General features: G+C 42.4%; 1 protein-coding gene across 4 annotated transcripts in view; it reads left to right on the top strand.

Moving 5' to 3' along the window:
• Nucleotides 1–16,363, top strand: part of FNDC3B (fibronectin type III domain containing 3B) — a 373,528-nt gene that overhangs the window by 279,711 nt on the left and 77,454 nt on the right. For all 4 annotated transcript variants that reach the window (XM_044291978.1, XM_044291975.1, XM_044291976.1 and 1 more), the window contains exons 17-20: nt 2,125–2,243; nt 3,931–4,036; nt 5,712–5,872; nt 12,219–12,332. In XM_044291978.1, coding sequence (XP_044147913.1) covers nt 2,125–2,243; nt 3,931–4,036; nt 5,712–5,872; nt 12,219–12,332 — 500 coding nt within the window. The remainder of the gene's footprint in view (nt 1–2,124; nt 2,244–3,930; nt 4,037–5,711; nt 5,873–12,218; nt 12,333–16,363) is intronic.

Raw genomic sequence — 16,363 nt, 5'->3', positions numbered from 1 at the left:
GTCCTTCTTCACTCTGTTAGTGTAAGGCTGCATTCACACTGTCTTAGTTTCGGTCCGCATCCAATCCGCTTTTTTTGTGGATCGGATGTCAATCCATTCATCTCAGGGGGCCGCAAAATATGAGAACAGCACACTCCTGTGCTTTCCATATCCGTAAGTCCGTTCTGCACCCCCGCAAAAAAAAATAGAACATGTCCTATTCTTGTCTGTTTTGCGGACAAGAATAATTTTCTTCTCTAGACAAGTGGAAGAAAAGGCGGTATACTCACTGCCAAGATCCGCAATTTGCAGACCACAAAACACTAACGGCTGTGTGCATGAACCCTTATATAAATATGCCTTGACATTTTTTGGAACAGTTATAGCTAAATTGGCTACACATTGAAGTGGTTACAGTAAACAGTTTTTAGCGTGTTTTTTTTTTTTTTACAGTACATCAACCTAGATTTTTGCAGTAGTTATGTGCAAATGGTAATAAAAAAATACGTCTCCAGATTGCCTCAAGGTCGCTATTTTTTTGCATCTACCTTTTCTGTAATTACGCAGCCCTATGAAACATAATGTAATAAAAAAAAAAAATCACTGCTTTCAAAACACCTAGAAATATGCAGATGATAAAATATCTTGGCCTTAAAAGTCAGCCTTTTTCAACATCACCAAGTCGATCAGCAGACAAACAAGTATATTCATTTACATTCATTAATCTGAAATTTCTGGAAAGGACAGGCTCATGTTAGGGAGCATTGCACAAACAAATACGCCATGGTAGAGTCAGTGTGGAAGACAGCAGGAGAGTCACTTCTTACCAATTACAAGGTTAAGATTGCTTGTGCACTGCTAATGAATTCCAAGAAAGAGGTCATCAGGACTCAAAGTCTGTTCTCTCTTGAGATTTGACTTCAAGGAAGATAAAATTAAATGTAAACCGAATAGATCCGCACGATGCACAGCATCAACCCCTATATTAAATGCCTAGTGAGCTGGTGCTGTCATATATCATCTTCTCCATCAACATGACGGGTGTCATCTTAGGCTTTACATCTTATTCAAATACATTTCCACTAATGTCGTATGCATTTAAGAAGTCTTAGTAAGTGTTTTTACTCACAGTATTAACCGTAACATTTTATATAGGATGAGATCTGGAATTTATACCAACTTAATTCATTACTTGAAAAGTGATTTTGGAAAATGATCACTATATCTGAAACCACTGTGTCAACCAACTCGCTTGACTTTGGGCTAATCCTAAGGGCATTATCCTTGCAGTCCCTTGGTTTTCACCCTTTAACCCCTATACAGGGACCTGGACTTTGCTGCAGGGATGCCACCAAGAGGTAGCAGTCGCTGTGTGTTTGCCAGCTGACCCATTGGGATCAGAAACACTGGTGTGTAGCATTGAGGGAACAGGCAATCTCATAGTAACAGGCCATGGTCAGAACAGGCAGAGTTCTTGCAAGTCAGTGAAAGAGATAGAAGGTCAGGGTAGGCACCACAGGGTCAGTACGGTGATCAGGCATGGGTCAGGTCAGGCGGTAGAGGGTCAGCATCCGGTAATTAGGCAGAAGTCAGTACACCGGCAGACAGACAGATACAGTGCACCTTTGCACGAATTAACAAGCTAGACCACCTATTTCCCGGGCACCCTTTGATAGGGGAAGGTGTCGTAGGTACCTCCGGTTTGCCATCCATTGGCTGGTGAAGATTAGGCTGAGCACCCACTGGCCTTTTAAGAGCCAGCGAGAGTGCGAGCGTGGCCTACAACGGAGGGGTGGATATGGGATTCTGGCGGCAGGGTCTCCTGCTGGTGGCAGAGGAGAGCCAGCGGGATCAAACTCCACAGCAGTGAGGTGAGCTATGGAGCTTCACCATAACACAGTGTCATATAACAATTAGAATATGAAGTGTTAACCATGAATGGAGACAGATAAGTAGTATTTTGAAAGTGACCAGTTTGCTATTATCATAAATAAACATTTTCAAAATAGACTACAGTGTAGCCTCATGGTATTGCTTTTGATTATATTCCGTGTTCTGCATGTTGTTTATTTTACTGTCAATTAAGTCCTATTAAAAAGTGGAATATTTGAATAATAATTATAATAATGGCCGTGCTTTTTGCAGCAACACAATGGAAAGTGGCATACAGTGGGTCTGCAACAGAATACACCTGTAATGACTTGAAACCAGGCACTTTATACAAACTCCGCGTGTGCTCCATCAGCACAGGAGGACACAGTCAGGTATGTCGAGCTTCTAGTTTAGTATGACATGTGTGAACGTAAAGTAATATCATTCCAAGTCCAAAAAGGGGTATGGAGATTTGTTGCAATGTACAATTTTTCTTAAAAGTTTGGTACAAAAATGGCTTTATTCGGTTTTGGCTATTTTATGGTCGTATCACATTGGACATTGACAAAAAGATATGCAAACTGAATAAAGATGGATGAGACATATAGATTTAGCCACCAAGGATTAGAGGATCTGTTTCATGCTGTCTTAAATATCGGCAGCATGATATCCCAGCAGGCTCCCTCTTTACAGAGTGCTATGGTTTACTCTGAAATAATGCAGCATTTCAGAAAAAAAAACATAGGGGACAATTTATCATTGGATTTATGCCACTTTTATGGCATAGAAAAGTCACAAATTTTGGCCAGATTTGTGCAGTGGTTTGTGACTTTTGCACAATTTTCAAAGTGAGCGCGAGTTATTGGGAGGGGGAATTCTAGTCACAGCATATTTACTGGCGTAAATTATAGCTCAGCTCATCAGATTGGATTTTCTTGCCTCATAGACTGGCAGAAGAAGGGTCTTCTGTGTGGCTTCTCCCTGCCCTGCTCAGCTCATTAAGCGAGCATGAGGACAACACAGGACGCAGAACCATAACCAGGAGTCAAATGAATTCCGATTAATTTAAAGAAGACGCATTTCGGGGTGCATGACCCCTTTATCAAGTCTTGCAGTTACCAGCTGAACCAGGGACACGGCCACTGCTTGTCAGCACGTGGAGTGTTCGCTGTGCACACAGCGCACGCTTGTTCCTGCAAAGGAACTCCAGGTTGTAGTTCTGCTCCCTGTGTTGTCCTCATGCTCGCTTGATTCCTATGGTCCAGTGGCTTCCCTAGTACTATTATTCCCCTGACCGGCGGCCTGGCTCCCGCCCAAGGTTATTGGACAAGTTGGGCTGCACCGACCAGTAACTCTCTTTATTTGGCCTTCATTGTGGTTGCGCCCAATTTGGTGCAACACAAATAGGTGAGCAATCCATCTCCCTGTGTGAGGGCATTGTTAATTGACGTACTCACCCCATGAGCGCCTTTCTCTCCCTTTTTGCCCTTATTTGCTGCTCAGCTCATTGACAGGTTTCTCCCTGTATGCTCTGACTGTGTCTGGCTCGATATTAGAACTGTTTTCTGAAACAACTGTTTCTCTGTTTCATGCAGCAAGTGATTTAGTAGTGTAGCCTTCGCATACATGAGTTGTTAAGTACATTGCTGTGTGTGCTGAAGTGTAATGTGGTGTAGCCATGATACATTTATTAATAACCCCATGCGCTGGCGGTAGATCCACCAAAGTTATGAAGAGGCCCTGGCCTCTATATAACTTAGACACATCCACCGCTGATCTAAATCTATGGCAGCTTCCTTGTGTAGAAAATGATAAATAAGACAGGCCTACTGGCCCGTCCCCTTTGCTGCCCATGCTATGCCCTGTTTTTGAAACCTTGCGTGAGCAAAGAAAAGTTTTCGCCAGAATCTGCACCAGAGTTATGCTGAAATAGGCGAATTTCTGTTAGTAAATGACCCCCCAAATGCTTACAAATGATCACTAAGCTAACAAACAGTACCTTGTATTCTCTACGTTTGCTAGGTTTACATTTTTTTAAGTTAATTAAACATTTTTTTTTTTTGTTTTTTGCTTACCTAGTGTTCTGAAAGTCATCCTATTCACACATTATGTGTAGCACCAGGTCCTTGTCAAGCACCCAGAGTGGTAGGCAAACCAAAGCACAAAGAAGTTCACCTGCAATGGGGTAGGTATCTGTTAAAAAAAAAGTAGTATGGGTTCTTAACTGCAGTTATTTAGGAGAATACATAAAGGAAATTCATCGTTCCCCTTTGTATATTTTGAGTTGAGCATTTCAGCTGTACCTTCTGGCACTATTTTAGTTAACCTCTTTGTCTACCAGAAGCGACATGAATTGTCTTACATTTTTCGTTTGTGTCCCTTGTGTCTTCTCGTGCACACAGGATTTCTTCAATTTATGCTCTTTAATATGATTAGCAAAATTACAGAAAGACAGAGAGATTTAATAATCAAGGAAATAAAGTGGTCAGTTGTTCACTTCAGTTGACACTCACCATTATTTTTTTTATGAATCCAGCAGCATCTATGCTTTTGAGAATGTCCCTAATATGGTGACTAATGGAGTCTGTAGTCAGCCCCCGTAGGCAGAAAAAGACTCAGTAAGGCTACTTTCACACTAGCGTTCGGGCGGATCCGTTCTGAACGGATCCGATCATAATAATGCAGACGGAGGCTCCGTTCAGAACGGATCCGTCTGCATTATTTTTAGCATATAAAAGCTAAGTGTGAAAATAGCCTCGGACGGATCCGTCCAGACTTTCAATGTAAAGTCAATGGGGGACGGATCCGCTTGAAGATTGAGCCATATTGTGGCATCTTCAAACGGATCCGTCCCCATTGACTTACATTGTAAGTCTGGACGGATCCGCACGCCTCCGCACGGCCAGGCGGACACCCGAACGCTGCAAGCAGCGTCCAGCTGTCCGTCTGTCCGTGCGGAGGCGAGCGGAGCGGAGGCTGAACGCCGCCAGACTGATGCAGTCTGAGCGGATCCGCTCCATTCAGACTGCATCAGGGCTGGACGGCTGCGTTCGGGTCCGCTCGTGAGCTCCTTCAAACGGAGCTCACGAGCGGACCAGCGAACACTAGTGTGAAAGGAGCCTTACTCATATACAGTGTTATATACAAAAAATTCTGGTTGTCTAAGGCTGGGTTCACGTTACCGTTTGGTTTTCCATTCCTCTGATCCATCAGAAAAAGAAAATGGATCCTTTATTTTGAGCATACGTTGTGCTCATTTTGCATCCGTTTTTGTTAGTTCCGTCGGAGATCCATTATTTTAGACGGGAGGAAAAAAGTCCTGCATGCAGGACTTTTTCTCCCGTCTAAAGTAACGGATCTCTGACAGAAGCTGATGCAAAATGAGCACAACAGATGCTCAAAATACAGGATCCGTTTTCTTTTTGCTTTTTCTGTTCTTCCGATGAATCAGAAGAACAGTAAACAAAACGGTGAACCCTGCCTAAAGATTTTTTTTTTAAATGTCACAGCAGTTTTGGGTTCCATTTTATTTATTTTTTGCCAAAATCAAAAGTGGATCCAGTCTTTCCTTTCTATTTCCCATAATTCAAATCCATATCTGGCATTGGCTCAAGAGGATGCATGAACCTGCACTCCAAAAATACTACCTGCACAAAACCGCACTGAACCTTTTTAATTATTTTACTTTAAATACTTTTAAATGTGCTTATTGCTGCACTGCATTTGCCGCATCTCTTTAAGTGGAAAGCATTTTGTTTGGTTTTTATTATTTTTCTTATTATTGTTTCTATTGTGATGCATTGACTAGCCTGATTAGGATTATTACAGTTCCATTAACCCCATATTGACTTTCTCCTTAGATTCCCCGGGGTGCCAGGTATCAGAGTACAGCCTAGAGCTCGGTGTGCCTGGGGGACATACCACCGAGGTCTATCATGGTTGTGATTTAGAGTGTACAGTCAGCGATCTGCTTCCTGGAAGTACTTATCAGTTCAGAGTACGAGCGCAGAATGATGGAGGAGTAAGTGATTGTATTCACCGCTTAATGAAAAGTCATGTGTTTACTGCTTTCCTCTTTTGACATGACTGATAATGTGTGTTCTTTTTGAATATATATATATATATATATATATATATATAGATATGCTCTTTCTAATCTTGGAGACCTTTTTAAATATCTCAAATTGTGAGAACTAGCTCAGGCCACAATGGCTAATATGTAGTACAGTACCAGAGACTATTTGATTGGAGCAATGATTTACTGTTGGCACAACATGTCTTACATCTTGCTGCTATCTCACTCACTTAATTGATATATTAATAGAATGGTCAGTTTTTCGAGAATTTGGGTAAAAGAAAGGACATCCAATAAGTGCCGCTCTACCTTTTTAAGATGGCTATTGTGTGGTGACTACACAGTAATCACAACAACACATACTTGTTGGGACTTTGATTAATAGAGGGAACTTTTGGATTTTAGAACAGGGGCCTGGGTTTAAATCTGACCAGAGGATCTGACCAGAGGCAGCACCTGCATGCAGTACTGGACTTATATCTGCAGATTGTTTAGGCACAAAATGCAAAGTACTTGAAGGGATTGTTCAAGATAATTAATAATCCCTGCAATGTCTTGAAATATAAAAAGCAAATGATAAACCCATTTATCCAGTAGTGTTCTCTGTGAGCTGGTCTGGTACTCCCACCACTGTTTAAGCAGCAGCTGTGACGAGCCTGAATACAACACATGACCACTGCAGCCAATCACTGCCCAGTGGTCTACAGTTGAGGACAGTGATTGGCTGCAGCATTGAGGTGCGGTATTTGGTGACATGTACGGTGACCTACCTGGACTTCCACATTAAGGTGATTGTAAGTGATGATCAAATTAGTTGAAAAATACTATTAAAGCATGTAAAATCACTTTAAAGGGTTTGTCCCACTTTAGCAAATGGTGTTCGTGCTTGCACACTATAGGAAAGATCGCTGACCTCTCTGGTGGCCAGGACTGTGGGAGTGTGCATAGGCTGGTGCTTTTTCCTATAATGTGCAAGCACGGCCACCGCTGATGGATAACAGGGTGGTCGCAACCATGTAAACAAGCAGCGTATAAAGTAATGGAAAAATATATCAAGCCCTCAAAGAAAGCGATATGGACAGTCACAGCACATTAGTAAGTGCCTTGTCTACACGATAAATGCCATTTGCTGAAGTGAGAAAACCCCTTTAACCACCTCCCGACCGCCTAACGCACGGATGCATCCTGTGGGCGGCCGGGTTGTTCCTCCTGGACGCATCGGCGCATCATCACCACTGGCAGGTTGGTGACTTTTAAAAAATCGAATCACAAGCCGTTTAACACCTTATATTTATAAATATAATGTGTTAAATGGCTTCTGTGCTCCTCTGCTGGTTCCTTTTCGTCAGTTGGTCCCAGCAGAGAGCACAGATCACAGTGAGTACACCAAGCACAGCACATTTAGCCCCAGATCACCACCCCATCACCCCAATTAACCCCTTGATCACCCCTGTCAATCACTAGTGAAAGGGAAAAAAGTGACCAGTGTAAACTGTCACTTTTTTTTTTTTTTCACCAGTATTGACTGTTAGGTTTAGGATAGTTTAGGCCCCTTTGGTAGGTAGTTAGCTTCAGTTAGCGCCCAGCCCACCGCACCGCAGTCACTGATTCACTAATTAGCGTATCGCTAATCAGCATTGGTACTTTTATAGTATCTGTAATTGATCAGAACTTATCACAGTCAGATCTATAATAGTATTAGTGTCACCTTAGCTCGCCCTCCACCCAAAACGCAGTGTTTGCCGATCAGGCCTGATCGGTCACCCATATGTGCGTTCACCCACGCCCGCCCCGCCGCAGTGACAACATTTTAATTTTTTTTCTATCACTGCACAATCACTATACAAGCGCTGCGGCGATAAAAAAGAAAAATCAGTTTTGATATTTTTTATCAATCGCAGCGGCTTCCTGTACTTCGCTAGCCTCCCATTTGCAAGACAGGCTTGCTTTTTTTTTCTTGGGTAGTCTCAGGGAATACCCCCTAAATTTAGTTGACCAATTCGCAAGTAAGGGGTATTCTTCTGAAGAGGCCTACAGGCTTCTGACCCAGTCGGATGAGGATAGGGAACCCTCATCTGACGAATCCAGCAGGTCAGAATACAAACCTGTAGAAAGCAGTGGCAGTCTGACCCAAAGTTTCGACGATGAGGTTGAGGTCCCTGATACCACCAGGCGTACCCGGCCCCGTGTTGCTAGACCACAGGTTGTGCAGGATCCGCTTCAAGGGCAGCAGAGTGGGGCTGGCGCTGTCGGATTACGTGGTGAGGCATGCACCAGCAGCGCAGCCCATCCTGGACCTAGTACCAGCACTGACGTAGAACATGGTGAAGTGGTGAGCACCAGAAGGGAAGTTGAAACTGGTACGGTGGCACATGCATTAGTTCCCCCGTCGCAGCCACTGCACAGACAGGCCCGTAGAGTCCCTGAGGTGCCTGCAAACCCTGATTGGCAGCCCCCATCTTCAGCCACACCAGTAGTTCCCCCTTTCACCGCCCAGTCTGGAGTTCGGGTTGAGACAGCTCAGATCGGATCGGCACTGGGGTTTTTTGAGCTGTTCTTCACTGTGGAGCTCTTTGACTTAGTCGTGGCAGAAACAAACCGGTATGCCACTCAGTTTATAGCCGCCAACCAGGGAAGCTTTTATGCCCAGTCTTTCCGAAACCAGTCCAAGTTTCCGAATTTAAAACTTTTCTGTGCCTTCTCCTCAACATGGGCCTGACAAAAAAGCATGAATTGCTGTCATATTGGTCCACGAACCCAATTCATCACATGCCCATGTTCTCTGCTGCCATGTCCAGGACACGATTTGAGACCATCCTGCGTTTTCCTGCACTTTAGTGATAATAGCCACCCAGCTTTTGACCGGCTCCACTAAATTCGGCCTCTCATAGACCACTTTAAGACCAAATTTGCAGATTTCTATACCCCTGAGCAAAACATCTGCATAGACGAGTCCCTGATACATTTTACCGGGCACCTTGGCTTCAAACAATACATCCCAAGCAAGCGCACCCGGTATGGGGTCAAATTGTATAAGCTCTGTGAAAGGGCCACAGGCTATACGCACAAATTTCGTGTCTATGAGGGTAAAGATCAGACCCTGGAGCCGGTCGGTTGCCCTGACTACCTGGGGAGCAGTGGGAAGACAGTCTGGGACTTGGTGTCACCCTTATTTGGCAAGGAGTACCACCTTTATGTGGACAATTTCTACACCTGTGCCTCTCTTCAGGCATTTGTTTCTAGAACAGATTGGCTGCTGTGGCACCGCGCGACCTAGTAGCCGGGGCTTCCCTCAACGGCTTGTTACCACCCGTCTTGCAAGGGGGGAGCGGGCTGCCTTGTGTAACGAAGAACTGCTTGCGGTGAAATGGAGAGACAAGCGTGATGTTTACATGCTCTCCTCCATTCACGCAGACATGACAATCCAAATTGAACGGGCAACCAGTGTAATTAAAAATCCCCTCTCGGTCCACGACTATAATTCGCTCATGGGAGGGGTGGACTTCAATGACCAGATGTTGGCTCCTTTTTTACTCTCCCGCAGGACCAAACTCTGATATAAGAAGGTGTCTGTATACCTAATTTAATTGGCTATGTACAATAGTTTTGTTCCCTTTGTGCACCTAGGCTGCAAAAAAGTGTCACACATGTGGTATCGCCGTACTCAGGAGAAGTAGGGCAATGTGTTTTGGGGTGTATTTTTACATATACCCATGCTGGGTGAGAGAAATATCTCTGTAAAATGACAACTTTGTATAAAAAAAATGGGAAAAGTTGTCTTTTACAGGGATATTTATCTCACCCAGCATGGGTATATATAAAAATACACCCCAAAACACATTGCCCTACTTCTCCTGAGTACCACATGTGTAACACTTTTTTGCAGCCTAGGTGCGCAAATGGGCCCAAATTCCAATGAGTATCTTTACGATTTCACAGGGCATTATAAATACCCCACAAGTGACCCCATTTTGGAAATAAGACACCCCAAGGTATTTCGTGAGGGGCATGGCGAGTTCATGTAAAAAAAAAAAATTGGGGTCACAAGTTTGTGGAATATGAGACTTTGTAAGAAAAAAAAAATATAATAATCATTTTCTGCTAACTTGTGACAAAAAATAAAAACTTCCATGAACTCACTATGCCCATCAGCGAATACCTTAGGGTCTCTACTTTCCGAAATGGGGCCATTTGTGGGGTGTTTCTACTGTCTGGGCATTGTAGAACCTCAGGAAACATGACAAGTGCTCAGAAAGTCAGAGCTGCTTAAAAATGCGGAAATTCTATTTTTTGTACCATAGTTTGTAAACGCTATAACTTTTGCGCAAACCAATAAATATACACTTATTGCATTTTTTTTATCAAAGACATGTAGAACTATAAATTTAGAGAAAAATGTATATAGAAATGTAGTTATATTTGAAAAATTTTAAAGCAGAAAGTGAAAAATTTCATTTTTTTGCAAAAATTTCGGTCAATTTTGATTAATATCAAAAAAGGTTAAAATGTCAGCAGCAATGAAATACCACCAAATGAAAGCTCTATTGGTGAGAAGAAAAGGAGATAAAATTAATTTGGGTGGTAAGTTGTATGACCGAGCAATTAACCGTGAAAGTAGTGTAGTGCAGAATTGTAAAAAGTGGTCTGGTCATTAAAGGGAACCTGTCATGTGGATATTTAATTATAATCTAACTAATTATATACAATCATTAACTACTAAAAAGTGCCTTAGATGTATTCACTTACTGGTGTGACAGATGGTTACCTCATAATATACACACAAAGATGCCGCATGCTAATGAGCTGATTTGAGTCCGGCGTGATGTCATTGAGTCCGGCGTATATTTAATTCAGAGCTATAGCCACTCCCCTGCCCACCTGCTGCTGATTCATATGGAAACAAACTGTCATTCAGCAGCAGGTGGGCGGGGAGAATCAGGAGCTCATAAGTAGTCAGGACTCATCATTATCAGCTGGAGCTTTTCAATACAAGATGCTGGCAGATTGACTGGGTCAATTAAAGAAAGTGACCCAGCATTTTGCTAAGCGAATCAGTCACTTATTTATGTTGCCCTTAGTTAGGACACCATAAAACTGGTGACAGGTTCCCTTTAAGGGCGTTTAAGCTAGGGGAGCTGAGGTGGTTAAGATACAGACATTGGATTTGGTATGCAAGGAAATAAATGGGCAAAAGATTTTATATAAATATTGGTGTAGCATTTTTATATACTGTAGTAATATACTTACAGTATATACTTATGGTTATAATTTATTATATATATATATGCTTACTAGATTATTAATTCCTTCACTTTTATTTGTTGCTAATTGATTCCCTTAAAAGCAGTTGTCCCACAAAATATTCAAAATTTTTTAAACCAGCAAACCAGCACCTGGATCAGAATACAGATTACTTTTGTAATAGCAAGTAATTCAAAATGTAGTATAGGCACAGAGTTATTCAATATAATGTATCCGTATAGTGCTACCTGCTTTTTGTCCTTTTTTTATTTTTTATTATTTCTTCGTCCACATACTCAGTTCCATCCTTCAACTGACACCAGCCTGATCTTCTGTTAGCTGTAGTGGAAAGGACACACCGCTGATCTGTGCTAGTGAGAGATGCAGCAGAAAGGACATGCCCCATGAGAAATGACACCCCCCCTGAGCTGTCAGCTTCAAATAAACCTAGTAGAGCAAGTGAAGCAATGAATAGGGATATTTCTGGATCCAAGTGAGCTACGGGGCTGGATTGATCTAGCTTTGTTAGAAAGAGGCTTTTTGATGTCCTGTATAATGCTTTATTGTTATGTTTTACATTATTTATGGCGTACCCCCTTAAACTGGTATATTCATACACATAATTTCACTGTATATACAATTTTTGACATGTAAACCTTTAATTCAGCAAATGCAGATTTCATTGCATCAAAATAACAGCATTGTTTTAAACGTTAAATCAGGCATCCTCAAACTGCGGCCCTCCAGCTGTTGTAAAACTACAACTCCCACAATGCCCTGCTGTAGGCTGATACCTGTAGGCTGTTCGGGCATGCTGGGAGTTGTAGTTTTGCAACAGCTGGAGGGCTGCAGTTTGAGGATGCCTGCATTAAATGGTCTGAAAATGTATTAAATATATAGTAAGCCGAACATCAGTAATAAAGCCAAACCTTCTGCTTTGATTTTGAATTTGTATTTTCCATTGAGGAATGCTATAAAATCTCACTTTGTGGAATCTTGACCAGACAAATTAAATCAGGGAATTGCCAACATAGACTTATTTGTATTTCAGTACGGTCCTTACTCAGACGCCACAGAGATCACTACTGCAGCAGGACCACCCGCACAGTGCAGACCTCCAGTCCTGACATTCCTGTCTGACACATGTGTACTTATAAGCTGGGAGGTAAGATGAGTGTGTGCACTGGCGGTGAGAATGGGAGAACTTGTGACGTCAGGTGGACAACCGAAGTTTACTTTCTGTCTTGCGAAGCAACTCACTTGGTCATACACATTCTAAGAAATCTTTAATTTATTCAAATGTGCAAAGTTAATATTTTATTTCTGCTGTGTAATTCTCAGTCATCGTCTTAACCTGTTGAGCACAGCTCCTTGACCCGTACAGAAGAATTTCACTTGAACAAATGTTAACTTGGCACCTAAAAAAAAAATATATATATATATATATATATTGAGCCGTTCTGTCACAAAGGGTTAACAGTTTTCCTCGCTGTGTGAACGGTACTTTCACTTTGTGCTGTCATCTAATAACCCTTATTTCTAAAAGGTCATAAACAAGGTCATAAGAACTGAGCTATAAGTGTTTATAAGGTCAGAGATAAGGAGTCTGTCAGATGCCTGACAGAGCAGAGAGAAAATACAGATCCTGCTAGTAGATAAACTTAAAGCTGTGCAGGGAAAACGGCTCATCATTTTTAATAAAGACCAATTGAAAAAATGATTTTTAGCTCAAAATGAGTACAATGCAATAATACAAAAAAATTCCATCAAAGGTGTACATAGCCTTTAATGCATTAGATATACCTGTTGCTGCAAAGTTTACATTGGCAAGAAAACACATTGGGAGAGATTTATCAAACTGGTGTAAAGTAGAACTGGCTTAGTAGCCCATAGAAATCAGATTCCACGTTTCAGTTTTCATAGCTCCTTTGGAAAATGAAAAGTGGAATCTGATTGGTTGCTATGGGCAACTAAGCCAGTTCTACTTAAAGGGAACCTGTCACCGGGATTTTGTTTAGAGCTGAGGACATGGGCTGCTAGATGGCTGTTAGCACATCCGCAATATCCAGTCCCCATAGCTCTGTGTGCTTTTATTGTGTAAAAAAAACAACGATTTGATACATATGCAGGACTCATCTCAGGTTAATTTACATATGTATCACATCAGAAAGGAAACTCCCTTATAGGAAATAGCACAGACGTTTATTACATTTTTCCCATTTCTATTCTAATGGAAATAATTCTTGACCATTGTCCCCATAATTATGCTGGGTCTGTATAACTAGTTGGAGGGAAATTAACACATCGAAAACCAAGGTGATGCATCTCATACATTGTTGAAATTTGTGTTAGTGGGGTTCTGAGACCCCCACAAAGTGGTAGAACAAGGTGGGCATTGTGCCCATTCTTTTAGGCTACTTTCACACTAGCGTTCGATCGGATCCGTTCTGAACGGATCCGATCGTAATAATGCAGACGGAGGCTCCGTTCAGAACGGATCCGTCTGCATTATATTAGCTAAAAAAAGCTAAGTGTGAAAATAGCCTCGGACGGATCCGTCCAGACTTTCAATGTAAAGTCAATGGGGGAAGGATCCGCTTGAAGATTGAGCCATATTGTGGCATCTTCAAACAGATCCGTCCCCTTGACTTACATTGTAAGTCTGGACGGATCCGCACGGCCAGGCGGACACCCGAACGCTGCAAGCAAGCAGCGTTCAGCTGTCCGCCTGTCCGTGCGGAGGCGAGCGGAGCGGAGGCTGAACGCCGCCAGACTGATGCAGTCTGAGCGGATCCGCTCCATTCAGACTGCATCAGGGCTGAACGGCTGCGTTCGGGTCCGCTCGTGAGCTCCTTCAAACGGAGCTCACGAGCGGACCAGCGAACGCTAGTGTGAAAGGAGCCTTATCAAGCTGTAGAATTCAGGGAAATGTGTGCAGTACATATATGTATGGAAAAAATATCTATAAAGGGCTTCTGTCACCAGAATGATTGTAGTGAAACAGGCTATTGTGCAACATGTGTGCAGGTAAGCAGAAACTAGCAGTCTTGGTCCCATCCCCATCTGTGGCTTTATTTCTGAGAGGAGAGGCAGCCCCCATATTTGCAATGGTGAAAAAGTCATATCATTAGGAGAATATTTGAAGTCCGTTTTGCTTCAGTCTGTGTTGGAGTACTTTGTGCCACATTTATCAAATGTTGCATGTTGTCTGTCTAGAGAAGCTACTCCAATTTTCCTACTCCACCTTGCTCCTGGAGTGAGATTGCGACTTATTTGCGACTTAAAAAAAAAAGTCTCGATGATAAATCTTGGAGTGAAACTCATTAACATAGCTCACCACTCCCTCTTTTTCATCCATATTACAAAACTGGAGTGAGTGGTGTACACATGCAAAAAGTCGAAAATGTTTGCACAATCGCATAAATTATGCGCAAGCGAGTGCAAAATAGTAGCGAAAGCGACTTTTTGATGGAAGAATTTTGGAGTGAAGGTATGATAAATCAGGGCCATTGTCTTTAGATCCATTAGTAGCATTCCAAGTACATGCAACGTTTCATCCTTCTTGGATTGCCACTAATCGATTTTAAGACCGCAACTTTTTCACCATTCTAAATACGGGTGCTGCCTCTCCTTTCTGGTTTTTGGATTTACATGTAGGGTTTTTGTGGACATAGCTCCTGGGGAGTGCACCCATTCTGCCCTTTTTGGACTCTTTAAGAGGTGCTATATTTTTCTTAGTTTATTTCTGAGAAAACAGAAATTTTTATATATGCAAATAAGCCTATTGGGAGAAACGGGGACGTTGCTATTATTCCTATAGGCTCAGTTCTCTCTGCTGCTGCCAGGCTGACTTTCCAGACTGGCACACGATGGACACAACATAATGGGCACTGAAATGGCATATCAATGGAAAAATTGGACAATTTATAATTTGCGCTGTTTTGCAAAACACCTGTGGGGTCAAAATGCTCGCTACACCCCTTGAAAAATTCCCTTGGGAGTGTGGTTTTTAAAGGAGTCACTTTTTGGGGGTTTCCATATAGCGCTCATTCCATTCTGAGCCATACAGTGTGCCCATACCGCTAATCAGCAATATGGGGTGTTGTGGGGTTCCATTCTGAGTTCTGTGGCATGCCCATACAGCAGTTTACTGCCACATATGGGGTGTTGCAGTATTCAGAAGAAAATGGGTAACAAACTAAGGGCTCATGCACACGACCGTATGCCCTCCGATACATACGGTCAACGAAGCCGCTGCCAGGAGTATGCACGGGCGCATCAGGCTGAGCCTAGTGCGCACGCGTGGGATCTGGCAGAGGGACGGGAGGATTGCGGAGGCAGCGCTGAGGTGAGGAAGGTGGCACTGTAGACAGGGATGGCGGCGATTAAGACAGGGAAGGTGGCGCTGGGCACCAGACGGCGATGGGTGCGGTTGGGCACCCTGGATTAACGGATGTCCCCTTGGGCACCTTAGGTAGGTGATTGACAGGTTATAAAAAACAGTTTTTTGGGCTAAAAGAGCCACAACCATGTTTAATAAGGCCAGCTTAGGATTCATGTTATTAGTATGGACATGGGCATATGTTTAGGTTATAGGGATAAAATCTCATGACAGAATCCCTTTAAGGTAAAAAGTGGCTTGCTTCTGAAGTGGTTAATCATGGTATAACCCTTTTAAAATACTTTTACTGCATGACAAATATATTTTTGAATATTTATGTGTTTGTATATTATTAGCGTATGTGATTGTTCTGTAAATCCAAATTCTATAAAATTTGTAAAAATGCGTGGATTGGCTGAATCCTGCTTTCTTCTGAAAAACTGTCTGTAAAGTATTTCACAAGATAATGGCAGGTAATTATATTCCAGCCTTTGCTGTAATCTTTTCTGAGAACTATCTTCCCACATGTTCTGTTCACCTGTGTAGTGTTCTCACATAATTGTTCTTATACTGTATGGAAAAAGCTGCTGAAATACTGTCAGAGGAAGTTCCCTGAAGTCACACATCCATGTAGTGCCTCTACATTCATGGTTTGAACAACTGGTGAAAAATATCTTCATTACTCATGTATTACTTGTTTGGATATTGGTAATTAATCTTCTAGTTGTATTATGTAAGACTAGGTTGACATAACAGTATTCTGGTAGTCTGTTCCGGCAGAGAAGCAAGCTACCCAAATGACCATAGTCAGACAC

Source organism: Bufo gargarizans, chromosome 4 (assembly GCF_014858855.1).
Source record: "Bufo gargarizans isolate SCDJY-AF-19 chromosome 4, ASM1485885v1, whole genome shotgun sequence".
Taxonomy (NCBI): domain Eukaryota; kingdom Metazoa; phylum Chordata; class Amphibia; order Anura; family Bufonidae; genus Bufo; species Bufo gargarizans.
The sequence above is the reverse complement of the archived record's forward strand: the minus strand, read 5'-3'. Positions and strand labels throughout refer to the sequence as shown.